The 21,945-nt window shown below is 31.5% G+C and overlaps 1 protein-coding gene across 9 annotated transcripts; it reads right to left on the reverse strand.

The window, feature by feature from the left end:
- Positions 1-1,498: 1,498 nt before the first annotated feature.
- On the reverse strand, positions 1,499-8,637 carry LOC111903872 (imidazole glycerol phosphate synthase hisHF, chloroplastic). Of its 9 annotated transcripts, none has more exons than XR_008226632.1 (6): positions 7,811-8,637; positions 7,130-7,641; positions 6,434-6,597; positions 6,031-6,137; positions 5,355-5,421; positions 1,499-1,731 (listed from the first exon to the last, which is right to left on the reverse strand). XR_008226632.1 is itself a non-coding variant. In XM_023899640.3 (3 exons), the coding sequence occupies exons 1-3, from the start codon at positions 7,194-7,196 to the stop codon at positions 6,129-6,131; spliced, it is 240 nt and encodes a 79-aa protein (XP_023755408.1). In that variant the 5' UTR covers positions 7,197-8,635; the 3' UTR covers positions 5,901-6,128. The 9 variants fall into 9 exon arrangements, 1 of the variants encoding a protein (XP_023755408.1); XR_008226631.1 differs by having other exon boundaries at positions 1,502-1,731; positions 7,130-7,237; positions 7,597-8,634; XR_008226630.1 differs by having other exon boundaries at positions 1,503-1,731; positions 7,130-7,226; positions 7,597-8,633.
- Positions 8,638-21,945: the final 13,308 nt, after the last annotated feature.

The following is a 21,945-nucleotide window of genomic DNA, read 5'->3' on the forward strand; positions in this document are numbered from 1 at the left end:
AAATAATCGATACCATACCAATTTCACCATTACATCTACTTACTCATCTTTTAAAGGGTAAATAAAAAAAATCAAAGTTATTGTTAGACGATACTTTAATAAATTATGATATAAAATATTATTATAGTTTTTTTATTTAAACGAAGAGGTATGATACTTTGTCGCAATCATATCATATTAGTTTTTTAATACACCATTTACCCCTTTTTAATATTTTTATTAAACATCGTTTTCATGTTACCATGGTAAGCTAGGAAATTGTTGAACCAATACATATACTATTGGTAGTACCCTACTGTTGGACTATTGTTGATGCATAAGTTTTTTTTTAATCAAAACATATCAACATGAATCTAAAATATATGAGTTTAAAACATATAAATAGAGTACCATATATACATGCAAATTATCTTTTCAATAAACATACAATACTGATTTTCACCCACTAAACCTTGCTAGTTGCTAGGTAGCTCTCAAACTTCGTCCCTTGAGTTTGGAAAAAATTTTGAGCCAATTTTAATTGCGTCTATAAAAATGTATTTGAATCGTTGAACATAAAGCGGAATAAATAATTCTTGAACCAATATGAATGAATAAGTTTGACATAAACAGAATGAATATTAGGACTAAGTGCAATATATCTTACTTTTCTGATTGCTAGAAGGTTATAATTAAACTCCCTTCTACACTCTGATTCATTTTTCCAGACCTAACACTAATTTTGATTTCATTTGCTAATGTTCTTGTGAGTCATCATTTACATTCAAATATCATGTTTTTTTTATTTAATATATGTACTTTAATTCGGAATTAGCCATTAGGATGTTATAAATTTTTTGTTTTATGTCTTATAAGCCCTTAGTTATAGCCATTATGAATATTATATTTTAAGTCTACTTGTTTATTTAAGGGTAAATTATATATGATGCTTTCAATTCGTTTGCATTTGTTTGTTTATAAGGTTACTAAGATGTCGTAGTTTCAAGCTTTAATTCATCTTCAACAGTGATGAAAAAGGAATAACCAGATAAAATATGTAATGATATATTGATATTTGTTTTGGAGTAGGTCCCACAATAAAAAAATGTCAATACCAAATCATTTAAAAATAACATATCTTATTTTAAAATGTAAAAAAAATGTTGCATAAGCTCTGAAAATATTTTATTATAAATCAAAATTGTCTAACTGTAAAATATTTTTATTGTGATAACCAAGAAACATTTTTAACAAAATACAAATAAAATGAAAATTTACAAAAAAAAAACCTACAAAAAAGGCATAATAACACATCATTTAACAACTTTTATAATTTTAATATATTTTTCTAACAAAAAGTACTGCTAATTAAGAAAAAAAGTTAAATATAAAAAAATTGTGATTGTGATCAAGTTTATTTATTTATTATTTTTTTTATAAACTGCATTTAATGAAAAAAAAAAAAGTTACTTCATAGGTGACATGTTAAACCTGTAAAATTAAATATATTATTGTTCTTAAACTGCAAAAAAACAATAAAAAATATAATGACTTTTTTTCTTTCTATACATAGTTAAAATATTATAAATGAATTAAGTAAGAAAATTTATATCCAAACAACATAGATGATACATTGATAACTTTTTATGATAAAGGAATCCAACACTAAATTAAAATGACGTCCACGCATCTTGTGGATTGGCTTTAAGCAAAGGATAGTTACCGGTCGAGTGGTCTTACTCTGTAACCCACCTAACCAACATTTTAAAAACAATAATAATTTAGCCTCATTGGTGGTTGAACGATAATTATCAAAGCATAAAAATTACATTTCAATTTAATTATTTGCAAATTGCATCCGGTTGATTTTGATAATATTTATTACTGATAGGTCGAATCCTCCTTAATAAATGAAAGTTTTTTTTTTGCCACATGTCAATTTCTGATGAGTTTTGACATTTGTCATTTTGTGAAAATTTTTAAATAAATATTAGACTTGTCAATTTTTGATTTGTTTCAATTTTAAAATTAAAGTCATATATTTATATATGTAAAGTATTAAATACAATATATATGATATTAAATTGCAATAAATGCATATCTCTTTTTTATTTTATAGTTGTATATTAAAAAATATTTTCTAATTATATTTTAATGTTTAATTTTTTTTTTTAAATCAATTCGTATAATATATGTGTCTCACACCTAATATATAAAGTTCTAAGGTTTAGTAGAATATGAAACATATTAAATAAGTTGAACGTGTCATACAGATTGAAATTTATCCAAAATGCATTATGGTACTAACCACATTATATATACTTAAAGAAAAACGTGTTGAATGGTCCACTCAAAATGGCTTATCTCTCTTCATTATATACTTATAAAGCTTGTATTTTTTCTTGAATCACATTCATTTGAAACTCTCATATATTTTTTCTTTTCACCACATTCATTTGAAACTCTCATTACTTTTCAATTTCTTTCTAATAATTATTATAAGTTGGTTGTGTAATCATATATAAACTAAATTTTAATATTAAAAAATACATTTTCTTCTACTTAAAAAGTTTTTTTTTTTTTTTTTTTTTTTTAACTTTTAACATATTATACTTAATGTATTAGGTCTAATATGTTGTATGTAAACCATTATCATTTTAAAGCTACAACTTTTGATCAATTTGTATAAAAATACTTAAATTGTTAATTTAAATATAACCTTACATGATTAACTTAAATATAAAATTTAGCTCAAGTTAAACAACCCAAAGAATATATGGTAAATAGTTAAAAGTGATAAATTGTAGCGTCTTTCTAATAATGATTATAAATTGGTTAATAAGGATAAATAAGTAAAAAACTTAAAGTGTCATAAAAAAATTTCAATATTAAAATAATATTTTTACTTCTACTTATAAAGTTATCTCTTTAACTTTTAACATATTATACTTAATTTATTAGATTTAATATTTTGTAAAGATAATAAATATAAATCCTAAAGTGTAATCATATATAAACTCAATTTCAATATGAAAATAATATATTTTCTTCTACTTATAAAGTTATGTTTTTAACTTTTAACATATTATACTTATTTATTAGGTCAAATATGTTGTTGTATGTAAACCATTATCATTTTAAAGTTAAAACTTTTGAACAATTTATATAAAATATTTAAATTGTTAATTTAAATATAACCTTATAGGATCAATTTAAATATAAACTTTAGTTCAACTTAAACAGCCTAAAGAATATTTTGTAAATAGTGAAAAGTGATAAATTTGTATAAAAACATATATTTGTAAAGATTTCAGCTATATAGATGCTTCTGTGCCACGCGCTGACATTCGCCTATCATCATATCATATCATACTATATTATAAAGGAAACATTTTTTTTCACCACATTCATTTGAAACTCCCATGTATTTTGCCTTTCACCACATTTATTTGAAACTCCCATGACTTTTCAATTTCTTTATAATAATGATTATAAGTTGGTTAATAAAATTAAATAAATATCAAACCTAAAGTGTAATCATATATAAACTAAATTTCAATATTAAAATAATATGTTTACTTCTTCTTATAAAGTTATGTTTTTTTAACTTTTTACATATTACACTTAATTTATTAGTTTTAATATATTGTCGGATGTAAACTATTATCATTTTAAAGTTACAACTTTTGAACAATTTGTATACAATATTTAAATCATAAACTTAAATATAACATTACGGGACCAACTTAAATATAAATTTTAGTTTAACTTAAACAACCCAAATAATATTTTGCAAATAGTTAAAAGTGATAAATTATAGTGTCTTTCTAATAATGATTATAATTTGGTTAATAAGATTAAATAAATATCAAACCTAAAGTGTAATCTTAAATAAACTAGATTTCAACATTAAAATAACATCTTTATTACACTTATAAAGTTATTTCTTTAACTTTTAACATATTATACTTAATTTATTAGACTTAATATGTTGTTGTATATAAACCATTATCAATTTAAAGCTACAACTTTGGAACTGTTTGGACAAAATACTTAAACTGTTAATTTAAATATAACATTATAGTGTCAACTTTAATATCCACTTAAAAAATCCAATGAATATTTTGTGAATAGCTAAAAATGATAAATTGTAGTGTTAAATGAAAAAAATTAAAATATAATATCAATTTAACTAAAATATTTCCTAAATATATTTGTATAATCGTTAAAAGTTTTCAAAGAAGTAACTTAAAATAACTTACAATAATAATGGTTAAAAATAACTCTATATAAATGATTATATTTTTACCTTTAAAATAAAAAAACAATGTCTGATATTTTAAATAATTATAATGATAGAAGTTAAAACGTTAAGAAAATAAATTTTAAAAAATTAATTATCAATAACAAAATCTATAAATAACATTAAGCTATATATTATATTTAATTTTATTCATAAGTAACTCGCAGGTAGAAGTCATTCAAATGGTTGAAATTACACAGTTATAATAGATGCGTATATTATCATATAATTCAAAATAATCAATATTTTATATTAATTTAGTATATAAATTATTATCTCAAATTTAGTAACAACGTTATTGTTATATTTAAAAAAACATATACTTGTAAAGATTTCAACTATATAGGTGTTTCTGCGCAACGCGCGGACATTCGCCTAGTTTCTAATAAAAGAATCCTAAACTTGCCACGTGTCATTTTTCTATAATTTTGAATTTTTTTTCTTTTATTTTAAAAAAATGACACGTCTTTTTTTTTAATGATTTTATATTTAAATTTAAATTTAAATCTTCTTCTAAATCCCTTAAAATTATTAATAAAGATTTTAAAATTCAAAGGTAATCAATTATATGAAATATTCAATTATAAATAATCTCATATTCCATTTATTTTATTACAATTATTATTTATCTTACTTTAATTTATCAACCGTATATTATACGGGTTATAAACTTGTCAATTAATAGTAGAGTTGTACACGAACTATGCTTTATTTTTTCACAAATTCCAATTAAATATTTTTTTTATAATCAACCCATGTACTACATGAATTATAACCTAGTTTGAAAATATCAGATGTTTTAACTCAAACTTACCGATATCCTTGAAAATATAAGATTATAAGATTTTTGTGCTGAGATAACAAGATATTTTTAGTGAATGTTGCTACTCTTTTGACCGTGACTCCCTCTCATTCTCTCTCCGATTATTCTCCTTATTATTCAGAAGTGATATATCAACTTAATAAATTGATTCATTAATTGAAAATATATGTTTTACTAACTTGTAGGATAACTACAATATGTTGTACCTCATGTGGATGAAACAATTTAATAAGTGGAAATAGCAACTACCTTATTTTAAGTCTCCCTCTTCAGCCTCTCTCTAATTCACGACTCCCCCTCCTAACTCCATCCAAGTCTAGAAAAAGTAAGTAAACAATATTAAATTTTGAAGGTGTTTAACAAAGCTTATGAAAAATCGATTTAGACTTACTACCAATATGACACCGGTATAAGTTATTTTTATCCAATCATCATTTTTAACTTATATCGGAAATACGGACCAAAATTGTCATAGATAAACAAATACTAACAAAACTGGTGTAGTATATATATTATTTAATAATAAATAACAAATTTGACTATACATAAACTCTTCCCATAAACATGAGTATGAATTTGCAAAAAAATAAGACAAACATAATTGATTTAATTTTGTTCCCATTTAATAATGACCAAAACTTAAAAAAGTCGAAAGCAAAAAGAAATTCAGGGCAACACAATTTTTTGTAGCTGATCAGATCCGTAATGGAGAGTCAGTTGCCTTGTGGGACAAAACTACAAAAAATGGTCATTCCAAAAATGGTACAATCTGTCATTCACCTGTTATAAGTAATATGATTCATAAATGATTCATTCCATTTCATTCCAATAGTCGTTATTGATTCCAATGGAATATACATTTCTATTCTTTCCCCAATAACATCATTTCAAAATACATCTAAAAGAGTAGTCAATCATCATTTACCTCATCCTTCATCATGTTTTGTCTCCTTTGCACCTAACCAAACTTTTGTAATCATCAAAAAGAATGTTGAATCCAATCGATTTTTTCCAGCCAAATTATTAATCTTCCTATAATCAGCATTAATAGATGGAGAATTTATAATATCTTGAAACTTCAATTCTTAATCATTGTTGTAAATTGTCACACCAATGGTCCATATGGCAGTAAATTGATACAGAAATGGTCCATGTTATAGTTAACTCTTACATAACTGGTTTTTGTAATAGTAAACTATTACGGGGACCATTTACGTAAGAATTTAATGTCATAGGGACTTTTTGTAACATTTAATTGCGATGGGACCAATTACGTAATTATTTGCTACATCAGGGACCTGATATACACTAATTAATAATTGCAATACCTCTTGCTTATGAAAATTGCGTGCACCAGGCATTGAAGCATTTTTCTTTTCAAAAACATGTGATGAATGTTGAGCAATTCCTGCACCAATACTTGCGATCACCGGTATGCGCATAGCATCTGAGAATACTTTTATCAAATTAATATCAAACCTTTTTCCCTGACCTGGAAATAAAAAAAAATAAAAACTCATACATAAACTATTAACACTTTTTCAAAAAAAAAAAAAAAAATTATAAATAAAGAAAGAAACTAAAAAATGTGCATGTCGTTTGATTATTGATTAGATACCATCACAGTTGAGCAAAATTTCACCGGTTCCTAATTCTTCTACAACTTTAGTAAGCTCATATTTGTATTTCATTAACGGTCCATTTTAGTCTTTACGTTATAATTTTTTGATCCAATTATGAACGACAAAATAGAAACAAATGAAGGGTATATAAGTTATTTTGTCATTTGCATACACAGGTTGAAAAAGAAGAGTATAACAAATACCACCAAATTAACAAATAAAAAAGCTTTTATTATTAACCAACTTGATTTTGAAGTGTAGTGGAAGACTTGGAATGCAGTCTATGTAAAGAAACAAATTACTAACTAAAGGTGTGAAATCAAAACATAATGAATTTTATAAGAAACAAATTACTAAACATTTAAAAAAATGGTATGAAAACTATAAGATTACCCTTTTTACCTATTAAGCAATGCGAAAGGGCGACCGAGTAAAAGACAAAAATAGCAGCGAACTTTCGAGCAGCCATCCATGTTTAAAATGGAGGTCAATAAGGAACCTATGATCATCCTTAAATGGACTATATCAGTAAACTAAATATAGATGGTAAGGTCGTTAAAATTAAAAAGATGTAAAACAAAAAACAAACAGCAAACAAACATATATAGTTTACTTAAGTTTTATGCAGACATTTCGTTGAACAGTTATTGTGCATCAAAACATCACTAAAACCACAACCATACCCTTATAAATCGACAGAAACATTACAAAAATAAAAAACAAAGCATGTAAATTTGGAGATGAGTAGCAACCTCTTCCAATCAAACGTACACATCACCAAGTATTTCATGCCGTTTAAAAATGTCAATAAAAAAGGAACAAAAACTATTCTGCAAGCAAAAGGCAAAAAGACGATTGCAGATGCTTACCGGTTCAATTCTTCATCTTCAGTTTACATATGCCATCTTTGAAAGCTAAAAAAAATTCGAATCAGAAATTTGAACATGCATAACAAATTTCAGAATTCTTACGTGATACTCAAATACTTTTTTATCAAGGTAATTTTTGGTTTATATGATAGAAAATAAGAAGTTTTAGGGTTGATAATTGGAAAATCACAGCACCATCGCCACTCCAACCCACCAGCAGTGTTGCCTCTTTCTGCTATGAACAGTATCGGCATCAGCACAAAGGCGCCAACAACTATCTCTATCTCTTAATTGATAGTCATTGAACTTTCTCCCATTCTTAAATGTTGTTGGATTTGAGTGTTGTTACCCAAGGAAAGAGATAAAAAGTGACGGTTTTAGTAGTAATCAGCACCATAACTACATTTAATAGTGGAGGAAAAATAGATAATAGATGAGAAACCAAGATGTATACTTGAACTGGGTGGCGTTAACAGCGTGAAAGAAGGCGGAGGCGGAGGCGTCGTCAGTAGCATCATCTGGATATAGTACGTTGAGGCGGTCGGCATGAAGACGCGTAAGGTTAAAGTAGGTGGGGGCTGGCGGTAGCGAAGATGGGAAACATCGTAGCTGGAAGCAAGTCGGTGAAGGTTTGGCGGTACTAACCCCGGTTGGAGGCTGTGTTAATTTTTGAGCAGAAGAGAACCATCACGAGAGGCAAAAGAAAAGGAGCATCGATCGCAAAAAAAGAAAGATAGAAGAAAAGAAAACTCTAGGAACGGTGGGTGATGTTGATGAGTTGGCGACGGAGGGTGTTGGTGATGTGTCGGTGGGTGTTATCTGGTATGGTAGTCGGATGCTTTTGAGGGAAATCGATCGAGGAAACCGGTGGATTGGAATGGACTTCAAACAGAAAGCGATAATGAAGAATCAAGAAAAATCTGAGGCGGTGGATGGGTGGAGGAATTAATAACAGAACACGTGGAAATAAAAGAAACAAAACATAACACGTGGAAAGTAAAAGACACAAAGACAGGAAAATGTAAAAGATACCATTTGACACCCAAACGGCCAAAAACATAAAGAAAAAACCTAAAGAGAGATAGGAAAACTACTGAAATAGACAAAAATGAAGGAATTTTACTGTAGCTAAGGCGGACAATTTTAATATATATATATATATATATATATATATATATATATATATATATATATATATATAATTAAGTTCATTTGAGAACAGTATTTATTGTGAGAACGTGAGAACATCATTTGTATGTTATTATTCTTGTTTGAATTTATATGTATAGTATTGTAGTAATTACAATATGAATATATTCAATTTTATATTGCCATTCTACTATAAAATTTATATATATATATATATATATATATATATATATATATATATATATATATATATATATATATATATATATATATATATATATATATATATATGTAGTAATTTAGTAAATTCTAATGTGAATGTTAAATATGTGACTCTTCATATATTCGATGATGAATAATGTCATAAAGTTGTACATACTAAATTTTAATGTGAATATTAATGTGTGGTTGTTCATATATTTGTTGATGAATAATGTTTGTATATACAAAATTCATAGCAGAATAGTAATATAAAGTAGTATTTTCACGTTCTCACAATAAATACTGTTCTCACATGAACCTAACCCTATATATATATAACCAAAAAGAGGTTGTGACACAACTTGTTGCTCGTTTACTCGCTACGTCTATGTAAAACTTTCTTTAATTTTTATATTAAAATTATAGCCACAAACCCCTTTAAATTATTTTTTATATTTAAGTTGTTTCCAACATAAATCTTTTAAGTTAAGTTGTTTCCATTACAATGTTACATTAACAACTTTTGTTTGGGTGATTAACATGGTTGAAATCTCAAAATAAGACGATTTACAATCCAAGGCTGACCCAAGGATAATGCAAGATGTGTACCATACAAGGCCCCGAAAACTTCAAGACCCAAAATTCAGCCGATTTACGTATTAATCTTCAAATATATACAAGATGTATTTAGTCGATTAAAAACAGTATAACTGACATGACTTGGGCAATTGCCTTTGATTTAATCCACCCAAGTTCGATCTATATTCTCTCTCTTTTATTAAGTTTTTATCCTATAATAAAAAAAAATATTTAGAGTCTCATATTTACTCTTCTCATAAGATATTAAAAATCAATGGACTAACCTTCTACAATATGTGTTATACCTCCAATAAAGAAGAATGAGATAACTCAAGTTTGGTTTCTTTTTATGCTAAAGTTCATAGGAAGTTGTTTTGTTTTTGTTTTTTTGTTAAAAAAATCATGTTCAATAAGTATCAAGTCGTCAACATTACCTCTCCCCAAAATTCATTACTTTTTATCTTGAATATGATAACATAGAATTAACCATCTCCCTGATAATTTTATTTTCCTATCTGATATACCATTATGTTACAAAGTATATGGAGTTGTGTTCTCATGTATAATTTCTACATAATAGAAATAAGTAAGATTATAATACTCACCACATTTGCCAGTGTATAATCTTTTGATCAAGTGATTTTTTGTAACTTAACTTCTACTTTATAAATTCCAAATTTATATAAGAATTAATCCTTAGAGTGTAACAAGCATACATAATAGAAACATGTACAATCATATATATGTGACACAATACTTATTATTACCTAAGTTGTTAGAAATTTGGGGTATAGAAAGGCATGGAAATTCTTAGAATCGTGTTGAACACTTTCAGATTAAAGTATTTGGGTGGTACTCCCAATCTTCTTTAATTGGATAAGACTCAACGAGACAAGAACACAGAGTGCTTTGATGATATGATTTCGTATATACCAAAAATGAGACCAAAAACCGATTTATGATCTCTGTCTGAAAATTGTAATATGACAGTTTCAAACTGTCATAAAACTATAAAAACTGACATAAAAATGGGTATTTGGATAAGGGTCAAACCAATGGTCAATTCTATGAAAACTCGTTTTTAATAAAAATGGGTATTTCGAGCCCAGCCAGGGACTCTACCCCTTAAACCCCGCCAGGGGCTGCCGCCCCTTGGACCCCGCTCCCAAGGTCGTTGCCCCCGGATCCCCGTTCGTTTAGGGCTTCACCCCTAAAGGACAATATACTTTGAAACTTGATCAAACTTAAACAAATGTGTACTCCACATCTTCCTTACTTGTTTAATATTTATCAAGATCACATTTGGTCAACAAATTAATCCCATTACACTTAAATAACATTGATGATAACAAATCACCAACAAACCTCCCCTATTTAAGTGTAATCTTGATTAACTTAAAATAAAACATTACAACAACAAACTGATGCATAAATGAAATGTCGTGACGATTAAATTTCACATTAACTTCATCTTTCGAATGTAGAAAATAGACGTAACTATATCTAGATGCATCATCAACAAAAGTAACAACATTCTTTTTGTTTCCAAGGGAAGATGTTGCATGGAAATCACATAAATCACTATGTACAAGATCCAACACCTTACTTTCCTTAACAATATCTTTAAAAGTTTGTCTATTGATTTTAGGTAGCATGCATGTTTTACATTTTTTGTTATTTTGCGTATCAAAAGCAGAAATTAAACTCATTTTAGACATGTCTTTTAATCTCTTGTAATGAATGTGTCCTAGTCTAGCATGCCATAATTCAGATTTATTAAAATTATTGGTACTACTAGTAGAAGCCATGCAAACAAAATTATCAATAGAAGGATAATTAATATTAAGCCTAATCATTCCATTACATACATATCGAAATCCCATAAAAGAATCATGTCTTGACAAGATATACTTGTCACTTTTTGACACTTGTTTGTAACCATAATTATTTAATACAATTTCAGAAACAAGATTCTTGAAAATGCCTAGAACATATAAAACATTGTTCAAAAACAAACATTTCCTAGAAGTAAAAGTAAGTAAAATAGTTCCTATGCCTTTAATTAGTTTAGTTGCAACATTTCCCATCTTCACAATAGATCCATCTTTAATTGGTTGAAAGTTCTTGAACTAATGTAGATCTTTGCAAACATGACTTGATGCTCCCAAATCAACCCACCATGCAAAATTATCATCCTACACATAAAATGCTTCAAAAATCATAGAAAGATAATTCTGAATATATTTAGAATTTTGCATGAAAACAGAAATCTGACCTTGTTGCTTTTCTGGATCCTTGGATCCACTTGGTCTAGCACCATCCTTGTCCACTTTATGAAAATGAAACTCTTTCTTGAAGTGACCCGGTTTGTTACATTTCCAACAAATCACTTTAGCCTTCTTATTAGAAGACTTGTAACCCTTTCCTTTAAACTTCCTTTTCCCATTAGAATTCTTTTGACTCTTTGATCCTTCTCCATCCATCATGTTCATAGAAGAGGAACCAACTTAGTTCTTGTCTTTGGGATTATTATCAAGTTTTGAGTCCTTAAGGACTCTTCAATCTGTAAATGGCTTCCAAGTTGAGTCTATTGGGTTTTGAGCATTCTAACACTCCTATGGTGTACATGCAACCCTATAAACCTTGGATCTATGTTTTCTCTATTATACACACAAATAAGAACTTTCCAAGGCTTTAATCATAACTAGCATATTATGAAGCTCTTATTCTACAAAGTACTAGTTACATGACATACCTTTTGATGTAGCTTGATGTCTTCAAGCTTTAAGAGCTTAGCCCCAATAGTGTGGAAGCCTCAAGTGGAATCAAAAATCACCAAAACACCTTGGACGACTTTAGAGAATATGGATACTTGGCTCTCTCTAGTGAAATCGGCTAACCCTTCTTAGTGTATCCACACTAGTGCCAATTTCACCAACCAAGGATATCTTTATATACTATGGAGACTAGGGTTAAACCCATGACCTTTCATTTCATATGATCCATGGGTTAAACACTCCATGAACTATCCATGAAAGCTTAGCCCAACCTAAATGAACTTGGCTCATTCCATACATATAAGAGTCCATATTTAATTAGTTCATTTTGATCACTTAACTAATTCTAAATTAAGTATTGATCAATACTAATTAAACAATATGATTCCATATTAATGTATTAGAACTTATAATATATTAATATAAATCATAAATATACTATTCTCAAAAGACTATCCATATAAATTGTGTCGGTGAAGTGCAACCCAAATGGACCATGTCGGGTCGGGTCAAGTACATACCAAATATAGTTATGGACTTAGACATTAATCCAACAGTCTCCCACTTGGATAAGTATAAAACTATTATTGAGTATGACTTCAAAACCTAACTGGCAATCGTAGCTCTTAAAGCCTCTGTCGAACTCTGACCTTTGTCGATAACTTGTCCATTAGATAAGGGATCATATATTCCTCCATTCTAGATATCATATGGACTGAGATATGGATTATAATCATTCTCTCTGTCCATTTGTTGTTTCCCGATTTCCGATTCATGACGACTGACTGATTAAACAAATCAAATCTGTCCTGGCTTGGCCAAGCACTCACATGTGTCATCATTAAATCATCAAGGGGCCCACAGATATCGCTTTTATCCCGAAGGTAAAAGGAATGGATAAACTTCGACTCATATGGCTTGTTCTACTACTTGTTGAATCATACACAAAGGCACGTTTTATAACATCGAGTTACCAATGCGTTTTCGTGAAATCAATGTACTATCAACTCATAGTAACAACTTATATCTCTAGGTTTGAAGAATATAAGATATTATTGTCTCATGATCACTCGTGATAAAATCCATGAAGTGATTCAAATGAGCGCGGGTTGAATCCAATACTCAGAACTTATGAGCACTCATGAGTGTTGTAACACACCTTTGTCCACCAACTTGGACCTCTACAAGCCAACCCATGACAGTCTTGATTCATATCTACTTCCAACATATGACCGAATGTGGATGGTTGGAATAACTTAGTCATTCCGAAAGAATAACCTAGTTATTATGGAAGTCAAACATGCAAAGTGAAACACAAGAATAAATGAATCTAATATGGTATCAAAACCTATGAATATAAATAAAACACTTTCTATTTATCACCATACTGATTACTCATTATTCATTGTTTCGGTTTTATCAATTTTATACTTGAATTAAAACAGTAGTTGTCCCGTGCTCCAAGCATGTACACTATGTTTTCTAAACACTAGTCATGCTACACACCAAGTATGCATACTATGTTTGTCTATGATCTTTACTTTGCAAAATAGACCAGTTGAACATAACTCCAATGATTCTCATTTCACAGTCCCAATTCCTTACTGCAAATGCAAGAATTCCAAATTCATGCCATTTACTAAAATCTAATAGATTCTAAACTTATATGCATTGGTCCTCTTGTAATGATTATGCACAAATTCACAAAGACTTGACAACAATCATTATAGAGTATTCCAAAGGAGATCAACTCCTTGGAAACATCCTTCTTGCATTAAGTTTCCTAATCTTACAGATTGAATACTTTCTAACTTTGAAACATTTCCATATTCCATTTTGACTATCACTTCTGAACAGGAGTTGCCTCCTTACAGATTATGTCAATATGGTCCTTCTAGAATTAACACTATACTTCCAACTGTCCTTGAGCAACCAATCTTTGGTAAACCTTAGATTGTCCTCAATAATTGCTTAATCATTTTAGTCATATCCAATTCTAGACCTTTTCCCTTCTTAATGCCCCAGGCATTTGGAAAATTTTAGAAAAGATGAATATAGCACATGTAATCGATCCTATATCTGAAGCATATGGGACACGATTCATGATGTCTCACGTAAAGACTAAACCAGTCTTTTGCTATAATATTTCCATTTCTATTTGCCAAGTTCTCATAATTCAAATTATGAAAAGGGATGCCGTAATTATAATCGAATTTTAGAACGCAAATAATGAACCCATATATAGAATTTCCTTATGTTGAGCCATTCCAACATGAAATTCATATATATTCTTGACTAAATGCGATTAAAACCTCAATCTAGGCTTTTATATTTGACATGAAGTATAATTTCCTCTCCCTTAATTATAACAAAACAACTTTTTCCCAATTGAGACCTTTTGTTTTCTATAATTAACATTGCTAACATGCAACCTTTATCATAATTATCATGCTCCCACTAACATGATGATTATTAGCATAACACTTATGCTCCCACTAGCTTTGACATGTACTCAGAAATCAGCTGGACCTCTAGAAGTCAATACTTTATTGACATTCTTACCAAAGTTCAGATTTCTGATACTAGATTGCTTTAATAAGGTTTTATCAAAATTATACACCGCATCTTAGATAGCTCACATGCGTGTCTAAACAATTTCAAAACTATGAAAAGGGATGCCGTAATCATAGTCTAAATTGTTTAGACCTTTTGCCATTTCTCATAAGTCAATGTTAGTGTGCGGTTAACCACGCACGCTCCACTAACGACTTTGAGAAATGCAAATATCACAATTGCTATCTACTTAAAATCTACTTAGTGAAAGAGTTTCCTTACCATCATTTTCATGAATCGAAGATAAACCTTATGACACTTAGATTTTATGGTATATGTGTTCTTATTGTTGGAATAGTGTCTAAGGCTGCAACTATATTAGACAAGTATTTGACCCGATTGTGCATGGTCCTTTTGGGTTGCCTTCATCATAGCAACTTGACAGGATGATTTATTATGAGAGAATAAATATTATTAATATATTATGAGAATAATATAAGGAAAAATAATATTGTTATTTGATTAATATAAGTCATAAAATTAATTAGAATTAATTTGGTGACTTAAAGAGATTAATTAAATAAGAGGGTATAAACTGTCAATTGTTTGATAGTTACACTTTGGACTGTAAATCCTTCATGGATAGGGTTGGATGATTTCTAGGGCTTAGGATAAGCCACAAATCGTCTAAGGGCTTATCATGGAAATGATTTGGATTGCTTTGGGTAAAGATTATCCAACTAGGGTTTAAGGGTGAAACCCTAGGAGCCTTACAAGTATAAATAGACCCTTGGGGCAAGGGAAATCGGCACCTCTGCAAAAGAAAAGAAACCCTGGCCGATTTCTATTCCCTCTCCTCTCTCTCTCAAATCATCCTCTTGCTAGTTGGTGTTTGTAAGCCATTAGAGGAGTGACATTTGTGACTCTAAAGCTCCAAGAACAAGAAGATCAAACAAGTGTTTCAAGGTAAGCTTCTATCTCTGATTTTGTATTGTTCTTATACCTCTATTAGTTATTAGAAGTCTTGGATCCAATGCATGTTTAATTAGAGAAACCTAGATCCAAGCATTAGAGTTTGCATGTGCACATAGGAATGTTCATATGGCCAAAACCCATCAGTGGTATCAGAGCCTACATTGGTTTCTATTAAATTGATGCATGATTGTTTGTTTCTTGCTTGCAAAATTCGAATTTTGTGTTTCTGAGTCATGAACTCGGCGAGTCCCATTGTGGACTCGGCGAGTTCGAGCGTCAGGAAGGGCCAAAATCGGGATTTTCGATATTCATCTTATGGAAACTTGCCTTTATCATATTAGATCAACCCTAATCCGATTTTTTGATATATATGACTATAATCTTGATCTAATTAAAGATATTTATCAATTAATAAAATATTTAATTTCCTTATGTGATAATTAATTAATTATTTTGATTAAATTGGTAAATTATTTTGCAAGAAATCATTAAATAAATCAAATATGGATAATTATGGAATTAATTGTTAATTAAGATTATTTGTTATTTGATCCTCCATGTTTTAAATGCTTAAAACTTGCCCTCAATTTTTGAAATTTATGTTTTGTGATTAAAAGTTTAATTTAGACAATTTTAAATTTCAAACCCTAGAATTTTACAAGTTTAAAAGAATTCAACCCTATACTAATATAATATTACAAGATTAATATGTATAACCAAAATGCTAGTCTTACCGTTAGTAGGCCTCATTCACGAAGCCGATCTATAAGGTGGGGATAAGGTTGCGGCCTATAAAATGGCGCTTAATGGGTGTACACTCACACCCACCGCTTGCTTGATCGGTGGAGGGTCGTTAGGCGAACGGGTAGGATAGGGCAACCTCATCCTCTCATTAAAAGTATAAGATGAAATACAAAGTAAGTACATGTTTTTCAAAAATTTCCCAATCTTAGTTACTTTAGGAAAAGTGAAGTGATGCAATCCCATGAAATTACACTTTGCACCCTTGCTAAGAAGTTAGTGGAGCGTGTGTGGTTTACCGACACACTAATTGGTTCTAAGCAAAGGTGGCAAAGGGTGATTCATTTTTTATCATAGTACGATGGAGCGTGTGTGGTTTACCGGCACATCGAATTGGTGATCGTTACAATGAAGGCACCATGTAAATTTGCATGGTAATTCACACCCGCTTTGTGATCCTCGGTATCCCAGTCACAAACAAGAGGGGCATAACGAGATTTAAACATGCCATTGAAAAGTTTCAATAAATCTCATCTAACCCTAGGAATTCTCAATACATTTAGAATTTAAAGTTATGTTTTGTGGTGGAGAATTAGTGAATCGTCATTCACTTACCTTCATATTATTTGCATGTTGGATTACGACATCCCTTTTCTAATATGTAAATATTGTTGTTGTATCCTAGCCCTAATTTTCTTATTGGGTGATAATTACGGATTCATATTCTAATCTATCTTTGTCCTTTCTATTTGTAGATGTCGAACGCAAACAACGCTGCTACTAGTTCATTCACATTGATGAGCCTTTGTCAAAAGGTCACTTTCGATGGGACGAACTTTAGCGAATGGATAAGATACATTCGCACTATTGCTCGCTATGAGGACAAAGAGTATGTCCTCGATGAGAACCTCGAGAAAATCAACCCTGAAATCGCTACTTCGGCTGAAATGACCGCTTTTGAAACTCACGAGCGTGATGCAACGAAGGTACATTGCATCATGATAGCCACTATGAACTCCGAATTCCAAAATTCCTATGAGGACATGTACCCGTACGAGATGCACCAAGACTTGTTGGAGAGATACCACCAAAACGCGAGACAAGAGCGTTATGAGATTTTCACAAACATGATTTCCGCTAAAATGGGTCATGGAGAGTCTCTTACCGTGCACCTGCAAAAGATGCAAAGGTATGTCGACCGTTTTTGCAAGTTGAATGTTGACTTTGGGGAAGACTTGGCGATCGACATGGTGCTTCACTCTTTGCCTCCAAGTTACAATCAATTTAGGATGACCTACCACATGAACAAAGAAGAGGTCACCCTAAGCAAGCTCCAAGGTCTCTTGAGGGTCGCTGAGAGCAACTTCAAGGACAAGTCTGTTGCACCAACTCCCAATCCACCCGCTGCTCCTGTTTTGGCTATTGGACAAGGAAGGGGAAAGAAGAGGAAGGCTTCGTCTAAGAACCATCGCAAGGTTAAGCCCCGAGATGGTGCCTCTTCTAGTGGGACCAAAGTTGATCCTGCTAAACCCTGCCCTAACCCAAAGGAGGCAGAGTGCCACCACTGCCACAAGATAGGACATTGGAAGAGAAGCTGCCCAGAGTACCTGCAAGCCATCAAGGAAGGAAAGATCAAGTCATCTTTCGCAGGGACTAAAAAGAAATAGAGACGTGGAGCATGGAAGAATAAATCTAATCATGGGGAACAAAAGATCGTCGCCTGTGACCAAGATTGGAGTGTATTCTTTAGTGCTTACGAATGGTTTATCTTTAGATTTGAACAATTGTTGCTATTCGCCAGAAATGGCTAGGAACATCATTTCATTTCATGGTTTGTTTAGACAAGGTTTTAGATTTTCTTTTAATAATGAGAATGGTTCTATTTTGGGTTATCTAAATGGTGTCTTTTATTTTGAAGCTATACCATGTAATGGAATTAATGAAACCGTTATGATTGTAGATAACTTAGGAAATGATGTTTTATGCATGGATTCTTCCAATAGTATGGATAGAGCATCCTTGTGGCATTGTCGTCTTGGACATGTCAACAAGAAGCGCATAGCCCAACTCCAAAAGGATGGAGTGTTGGAGTCATTCGACCTTAGGGAAGATGACACATGCGAATCTTGTTTGCTTGGAAAGATGACTAAGTCACCCTTCACAAGTACGTGTGAAAGGGGTGAGGGTCTATTCGACCTAATACATACCGATGTACGTGAACCGTTTAGATCAACCACGAAGGATGGGGACCGCTTCTATGTGACTTTTACCGATGACTATAGTAGATATGGGTATATCTACTTAATCAAGCAAAAGTCAGAAACTTTTGAAAAGTTCAAAGAGTTCAAGAATGAAGTGGAGAATCAATTGGGCAGGAAAATCAAGATGCTTCGATCCGATCGAGGAGGAGAGTACCTAAGTCTTGAATTCCACGTCACTCAAGGAGTGTGGAATAGTTTCACAATTGACGCCACCTAGGACACCACAATTGAATGGTGTGGCAGAAAGGAGTAATCGAACCTTGTTGGACATGGTTTGCTCTATGATGAGTCGTGCTTCACTATCAATCTCTTTTTGGGGGTATGCCTTAGAGACTGCCGCCCATATCCTTAACCGAGTCCCTACTAAGAAGGTTGCCAAAACACCTCACGAGATGTGGACAGGGAAAGCTCCCTCGGTGTCACATATCAAGGTTTGGGGTTGCGAGGCTTTCGTAAGACTAGATACTCACGACAAGCTTGAACCTCGTAGTGAGCGATGTATTTTCATCGGCTACCCGCAGAAATCCTTTGGATATCTCTTCTATAGACCGAAGGACAATGTTGTCTTCGTTGCGAGGAGAGGAGTTTTCCGAGAGCGAGAAATCATAAGCCAAGGAGACAGTGGGAGGCAAATCGAGCTTGAAGAGATTCAAGAATCGATATATAAAGGAACCTCTACCGCTGGCACTCAACCCGAGGAGGAAACTCCGGTTGAACCGATTGACGAATCCTTACCTCTTAGACGTTCCGAAAGAGTTAGAGTTCAACCCCAGTTTTATGGTTTTCATATTACTACCGAAGGGGACACGTATATTAGTGATGGTACACTAATAAACCTTGATGAACCTAATAGCTATAAGGAAGCCATGGCAGGCCCGGAGTCTGCAAAATGGAAAGAGGCAATGGGTAGCGAGATCCAATCCATGTATGATAACCAAGTTTAGAATTTGGTTGATAATGTGCCCGGATGTAAGACCGTTGGGTGCAAATGGATCTTCAAGAAGAAGACCGACGTGGATGGAAACGTACACACATATAAAGCGCGATTGGTCACGAAGGGCTTTACTCAAACTCCCGGAGTTGACTATGATGAGACCTTCTCACCAGTTGCGAAGATAAAATCTATTAGAGTGATGCTAGCGATTGCCGCATTTCATGATTATGAGATTTGGCAAATGGATATAAGGACCGCTTTCCTTAACGGAAAGTTGGCTGAGGATGTTTACATGGCTCAGCCAAAGGGGTTTGTGGATCCGAAGCATCCGAATAGGGTGTGTAAGCTTGAGAAATCCATTTAAGGACTGAAGCAAGCGTCTCGCAGATGGAATCTTTGCTTCGATGAGAAAGTCAAAGAGTTTGGATTTGTACGAAGCGAAGATGAATCGTGTGTATATGTCAAAGCCAGTGGGAGCATAGTTAGCTTTCTCGTTTTGTATGTCGATGACATACTACTCATAGGAAACGACGTCCCGACTCTGCAGGAAGTTAAGTTCTGGCTCGGGAAGTGCTTCGCTATGAAGGACCTCGGAGAGGCTTCCTATATTTTGGGAATAAGGATAGTGAGAGAAAGAAGTAAGAGACTAATAGGACTTAGTCAGAACACTTACTTAGAGAAGGTTGACGTGCACAAATGTACTCACTAATTTTAATATTTATAACCTAACAAACTTAACTAACTATGCACTTATAGGCAATATACCTAGTCGGATTACAGTATAGCTTGGGTAAGTCGGGTGTCGATCACAGGGAACGGTGTTACTAATTAATTTACTTACTATTAAATTAACCTAATTTTTAACAAGTTTAAAAGGGGTTTTACCTGATTTTACAAGATCAGATGAACTTAAATTCAAATTCAATAATTAAAACCACACACTCTTGTTTAGTTTGAATCCACTTCTCCCTTATGGCTAGCTAATGATTACGGATTATTAAGTTGGTTTTTAGTTGTATTAGTAATTTAGTTCTAACTTTACCAATAATTAACTAATTCATGTCAAACCATGTATATTCACACATAATTAACACATAACTAATTATGAATGTAAATATGCTATGTAAGATTTGTTTGTATAAACACAATTATGGTCACAATACACGTTCTCTAGCACAACTAAACTTTATTTATTCTAATTACTAACTAAGATTGGTCAATCCCAGCTCTAACAATTCAATGTTCACTAAATCATTAGGTAAACAGGTTCATGCAGTTTAATGGGCACTAAGCTACACAGAACATGCATTCAAGCGATTAGATAAACAAACAGTAGCATGCTAGGTTATACAAATCAAACACAAGCAATTTTTACCAACTAAACTTAATCCATAAACATATAACTATTCATAAGTTTAAAGTTTCATCTAGCTAAACAAGAGTAGCTAGATTTAGCTGCTCATCATAGCAACTAGACCAATACAGCTAAAAATAATGAAAGACATGTTCTTATTTAACTAAAATATAGACCTTTATTCTTTTTGATGTTGAAAACCTTCCTCCAGAACCTTTCTTTCGCTCCAAATCGTCTTCTGGAACTCCTTCCTTCTGCCCAAAAGTGTCTCTAGTCGTAATGATCAAGGATTTATATAGTTGCTGATATCCATAAATTCACGTCGTGAATAGTAAGAAATTCACGTCGTGAGTTATAGATAACCGTGCCCGTCAAGGATTCCTTCACCTGCGTACATATCTTCTAGAACCAACGATTCACGTCGTGAATCCATTAAGTCTCACGTCGTGAATAATCTTTTTCCAGATTTACTTCACTTTTACTCTTTTAATTCCCAAAGTTTCTTTTTTTAATGCTTTCAGCCCCCTTTTCTTCAAAATGTCTTCTTTTTGGCTGTAAATAACATTTAAACTCATAAGTACCATTATTCTAAACAAATTACCGACTTTTTAATAAAAATGTACTTAAATATTGCCTAAAAATAAGTATAAATATGACAATATCAAAATACCCCACACTTAGGCTTTGCTTGCCCTCAAGCAAATTTAAACTAACATCACATGGAACAATCCGACTCTAACTCAGCCATTATGCCAAGACCTCAACGCATGCATTTGTGTCTAAAATTTTCCTAAAGTACCCCCCATACTTTAAATACTCACAATC

The sequence above is a fragment of the Lactuca sativa genome, chromosome 9 (genome assembly GCF_002870075.4).
Source record: "Lactuca sativa cultivar Salinas chromosome 9, Lsat_Salinas_v11, whole genome shotgun sequence".
NCBI classification, from domain to species: Eukaryota; Viridiplantae; Streptophyta; class Magnoliopsida; order Asterales; family Asteraceae; genus Lactuca; species Lactuca sativa.

Coding starts and splice junctions, on each gene's coding strand:
- LOC111903872 (XM_023899640.3), bottom strand. CDS start 7,196: ATGGCTGCTCGAAAGTTCGCTGCTATTTTTGTCTTTTACTCGGTCGCC. Junction 6,598..7,129: donor CCTTTCGCATTGCTTAATAG/GTAAAAAGGGTA, acceptor TTTTATTTCCAG/GTCAGGGAAAAAGGTTTGAT.